The sequence below is a fragment of the Protobothrops mucrosquamatus genome, unplaced genomic scaffold (genome assembly GCF_001527695.2).
Source record: "Protobothrops mucrosquamatus isolate PMUCROS unplaced genomic scaffold, P.Mucros_1.0 scaffold150, whole genome shotgun sequence".
Taxonomy (NCBI): Eukaryota; Metazoa; Chordata; class Lepidosauria; order Squamata; family Viperidae; genus Protobothrops; species Protobothrops mucrosquamatus.
In genome coordinates, this window is record NW_015386515.1 from 1,133,148 (window position 1) to 1,138,358 (window position 5,211).

At 38.9% G+C, this 5,211-nt stretch overlaps 1 protein-coding gene across 2 annotated transcripts; it reads left to right on the forward strand.

Annotated features, from left to right (window-relative positions):
- The first annotated feature begins 252 nt into the window (after positions 1-252).
- ELOF1 (elongation factor 1 homolog) lies at positions 253-3,173 on the forward strand. 2 transcript variants are annotated; one of them, XM_015813289.1, is made up of 4 exons: positions 253-328; positions 1,296-1,417; positions 1,743-1,813; positions 2,462-3,173. In XM_015813289.1, the coding sequence occupies exons 2-4, from the start codon at positions 1,302-1,304 to the stop codon at positions 2,524-2,526; spliced, it is 252 nt and encodes an 83-aa protein (XP_015668775.1). In that variant the 5' UTR covers positions 253-328; positions 1,296-1,301; the 3' UTR covers positions 2,527-3,173. The 2 variants fall into 2 exon arrangements, with proteins under 2 accessions (XP_015668775.1, XP_015668776.1); XM_015813290.1 differs by lacking the exon at positions 253-328 and adding an exon at positions 415-424.
- The last annotated feature ends 2,038 nt before the right edge of the window (positions 3,174-5,211 follow it).

The window sequence follows — 5,211 nt, forward strand, 5'->3', positions numbered from 1 at the left end:
AATGCTGGGTTGAAGAACAATCGTATCAAGCAGTTTTCCAGATGGATTGCCCTGGGAAGAATAGCAGCGCCAAACCTGTATTGCTGGCATTAGCAAAAACCGTGTTTGATACTGAGCAGCGCCAAACCCTTTCTTTATGCAAGGGGAACCCGGAAGTTTGTACGTTAAAGCTATCATGCGTCTACTCTACATTTTCTGTTCTCTCTACTATGGCCGACGATAATATCCGTTTCCGGCCTCAACGCCGGAAGAGCTGGTCTCCGTTGGAAACGCGGCCTGGGGGAGTTATCCAACCAGGTCGGAGGTGACAGCCGCGCGGTTTTTCTGCGTAAGTGGCGATGTTTTGAGCCGGGATTGGCACTCGTGCTGGAAGAAGGAAAGGGTCTCTCTCTCTCTCTCTCTCTCTCTCTCTCTCTCTCTCTGGGTAAAGAAGAAACAGTAATTGCTGGCCCATAAGGATGTGGAGAGAAGGTGGAAGGGCGCAGAGCGACAGAAAGCTTTACACAATTCACCGAGAAATTGTTATTTTTTAGGACCAACCAATATTCTGAAAACGGTTCTCCAAAAATTGTATCACAGGGATTGGTACCTAAGAGGCCAATCTTACTATTTTGTATTTGTTTAGGACCATAAGTGGGTGGAGCCTTACATTTGCTTTTATGTCACTGAAGTTTTAAAAAAATGATCTAAGCAGCTTACTAAAGCAGTATACCAGGGGTGCGAGATGATATTCCAGAGGGTGCGAAAACTTGGGTTTTCAAAATTATAGTATATATGCATAATTCATTGCCATTATTTCGAGCTTTTGTAAGGGTTGAGAGAATATATCAGAAGCGTTTTAGGGGTGCTGGATATAGAAAAGGTTGGGAGCTGCTGCAGTATACAATAAACTACCTAGCACATCTCATTGCTAATATGCAGCATTACTATAATACCACAATCATTACAACATTGTTAATAGCAGTCACATATAATCTAAATGTCTATTTTAGATCTGACAATACAGAGTATCACCTTCAGAGTAGCAGGAAACTGCCTTCAGTTTATAATGATCACAGAATTCTACTGGGCCTCAGCAGGTTCCATCTTTGGTGATGCATCTTTTCTTTGCTCTACCTGTTGCAGATGATGAATCTTAACATAATTATCCAGTAACAATAAACTGTACAAAACTTTCTGCTAAGATTTACATCTTTAATCTTTACAAATATTGGGACTAGATAGAATTTTTTTAATGAATTTCCCCCACTTTCTCCCCCAAATCCTTCTTAATCATTTGTTTCTTTTTGCTGCAGGCAAAGATGGGTCGTAGGAAGTCAAAGCGGAAGCCTCCACCCAAAAAAAAGATGACAGGAACACTTGAGACCCAATTTACATGTCCTTTTTGTAACCACGAGAAATCCTGTGATGTTAAAATGTAAGCTGTTTATATAAGTGATGTGAGAACATAGCTTCCCTGTTTGATGGCAAACAGAATTGGATATGATACAGTTGTTGGGGCTCTAGGTCTCCAGAAAAAAAGATTTTGGAAACAAAAACATATTTTTCTAGATAGGGCAGTTGTGAAATTGAGAAAGTTTGGGATGTTAATAGTAATCTAATTAGCATTAATAGTATTTTTATTTGGTATGCTTATATCTAACACATAAGACCTACTTGCATTGTATTCTGCAATCAGAATTCTAGTGGACTGATTTAGGCTAATAATACTATTTAATTGCAGTTATGATTCTGTGTTCCAGGGAAAGAGCTCGGAATACTGGAGTGATATCCTGTACTGTATGTCTGGAAGAATTTCAGACCCCTATCACTTGTATCCTTTACTCATTTATTTCTTTCAAGTATCAAATAATTGCTCTGCTCTGTCCTAGCTGTTCTCTACAATTAAGAAAAATATTTGGATTTTAGCCTCAATTTAATCAAACATTCAAGATGAGGATTGTGTATTAAATACAAGTATATGTTAAATCCACTTGCATCAAGACATGTAATTGGCATAAATGGTAACATTTACAATAAACTCTTGTTTGAGCCATTACAGCCTTAAATTAATTGATATTAGTCCATTAAATGATGGTGGAATGGATGAACAAAGAAGTTCTCTGGGATATCTAAATACATTGAGGCACATTAAACTGAGGTTTTATTGTATTTGGTAACATCTGATTTTGTTTTGCTGTGTAAATCTGAACTTGTTTTTGCAGTTCCAGTTTTTATTTTAGGATAAATACTTTAACCGATTCTTGAAATTTGCACGTTCTGTCTTACCCAATATTAAGACACTGTAAATGAACCTTGATTAAGATCCTATTAAGCACAATTGTATATTTTCCTTTGCTCCATGGTGTCTGTACAGTCATAATAGAAATATTGGCTTTGCATATTCACTCTGAATTCAGATATTTTTTCTGGTGTAGAAGATACATTAATATATTATTATCCTTGACCTTTGATCTTAAAGATCTTTCGGAACCAGTGGATGTTTACAGTGATTGGATAGATGCTTGTGAGGCAGCCAATCAATAACAACTTAAAGGAACTTGTTGGAAGTTAATTAATGTTTCTTTATTCAGGGGTGGGGATATCTGTTTCACAATGCATTGGAGATACAGCTGGAGTGACTATGAAATGCTGGTTTGTGCTCTTTTCTTCTATTCTGTAATCTACCTTTTTATATGAATATTGTGGAGTTTAGAAACTAATGACTATCAAAAAAGACCTGCAAGTGTGGGAAAGGTCAGTTTTTATTCAGGTTGATGCTCGGGAAATTTTTCTCTCAAGATTGAAATCGGAGGTTAAGTGTATCAAATGCTGCTGTTCCATTTTTATTAATTTATTTTGGGCTTATAGAGAAGGGCTTCCATATGAACTTCTCTTCCATTCTGTGATGGTTCTTGGAATATTATATTCCATGTTAAATTGCAAAGTGTAGTCAGCAAGAATATACGAAATATAAGAAAAAATAGCCCTATCTTGGTCCCATGATACAAGCTTCATATTTATCTGTTGGAACAATAATCATGAAATCAACCTTTTTATTAATAACATGTTTCCAGTTAGAATGGCAGTGTGTTGCCTCTGTTTCAGAAAACATTGTGTGCAGGACTCTTCTGTGACACTGGGCATGGGATTTTGAAAACTGTGTTATGTAATAAAGTATAATTCAAAGAAGCAAACCTTCATGACTCACTGAGAAATGGTGCCGTCGTCTTAAAAACATTTTGGTGCAATATACATAGGGCAATTTTACCAGTATATTATAATTCCTTTAGTAAAGACATTTGACCATTTTACTTTTAGCATAATACTATGTATTATTTCTCTCAATTGCTTTTTTCCCTAATACATGAATCCCAGTAACAAACCTTTTTATGACTTTAGAATGAATATGTCCATGCATATAGGAGGGTAGGTAGTGGCTTGAGTGTGAATCTGGTATACAGTGCATTCAGAATGTATTCAGACCCGCTTCACTTTTGTCAGTTTTGTTATGTTGCAGCCTGATTTTACAATTGTTGAAATTCATTTTTTTCCTCATTAATCTATACTCAGTACCCCATAATGACAAAGTAAAAACAGAATTGTAAAAATGTATGTAAATTTATTAAAAATAAAAAACTGAAATTTATCACATTGGCATAAGTATTCAGACCACTCAGTACTTTGTTGAAGCACCTTTGGCAGCAATTACAGCCTTGAATTTTTTGAGGTATGATGCAACAAACTGGATTGGGGGATTTTCTGCCATTCTTCCTTGCAAATCCTCTCAAGCTTAGCCAGGTTGAATGGTGACTGTCACTGGACCGCTATTTTCAAGTCCATCCAGAGATGTTCAATAGGGTTCAGGTCAGGGCTCTGTCTGGGCCACTCTAGGACATTCACAGGGTTGTTCCTAAGCCACTCCTGTGTTGTCTTGGCTGTGTGCTTAGGATCATTGTCATGTTGGAAAGTGAACCTTCGGCCCAGTCTGAGGTCCTGAGCACTGTGGAGGATATCCTTGTACTTTGCTCCATTCAGCTTTCCCCCAACCCTGACCCAGTCCCTGCTGCTGAAAAACACCCCCACAGCATGATGCTGCCACCACCATGCTTCATTGTTGGGATGATATTGGGCAGGTGATGAGTAGTGCCTGGTTCCCTCCAGACAACATTTAGAATTGAGGCAAAACAACTCAATCTTGGCTTCATCAGACCAGATAATCTTATTCCTCACACTCTTGAGAGTCCTTTGGGTGCTTTTTTGCAAAGCCCAAGCGGGCTGAGTTTCTTTTGAACAAATTATATCCTTCCATTACTATAGCCCAGACATGTCAAACTCGTGATGTCATGTGATGTTGCGCAACGTATTGGAGTTTTCCCCCCATTGCCGGCAATGGGGTGGGCGCGGTTTCGTCGTGACACATCTAGCCCGCGGGCCGGCAGTTTGACACCCCTGCTATAGCCCAATCATGAATTCCATCCCTTGATTTCCATGACTTGTAATGTAATGAGTTTATCTTGCTTTCTGATTGTCAAATTGCCTCCCAATCCCATCATTTAAATAATATGTATGATTTTAATTTTTTATATTTCATTTTTCAATTTTTCATAGCTGCCCTGAGTAAGTAGAAAGGCAATAAGTCAATTAAATAACCAACTAAATAATAGATGTATGATATAGCATGGTTGCACAGCAAAATCTCTTTTGTTGGTAGGGGGTCATTCAGATTTGAAGAAAGCATTTCCTGGGAGGATAGGCAAGTCCCATTTTGGGGGAGGAAAGTGCTCATGATAAGGGGGAATTGCCCCATAGCACAAAAGCAGATCTGGAACAGATAGAAGATATATGCAGCTGACATCCTTATTAACTTGCTTTTCCAAATCAGAAAACTGGCAAGTCTAAACTCTTTTTTCTACTTCAAGGAAGTTAGTAGGAAACCACTTCCATATTGTTTTCAGGAAAAATACACAGTAGTCATGAAGATTCCAGCTAACAGAACAACTAAGTAATCTAAGAATCTGGGATCATAGAATGGTGTGTTTGTGGCAAATCAGCCGGCGCCGCGGCATAGTCAGCTGACTCCATCGCTGACTATAGGGGGCGAAATTCTGGCCCCCTCGGAGAGGGTGCGCAATCTGGGGGTCCTCCTGGATTCGCGGCTGACGCTGGAAGACCAGTTGTCGGCCGTGACCAGGGGGGCGTTTTATCGGGTACGCCTGATCCACCAGTTGC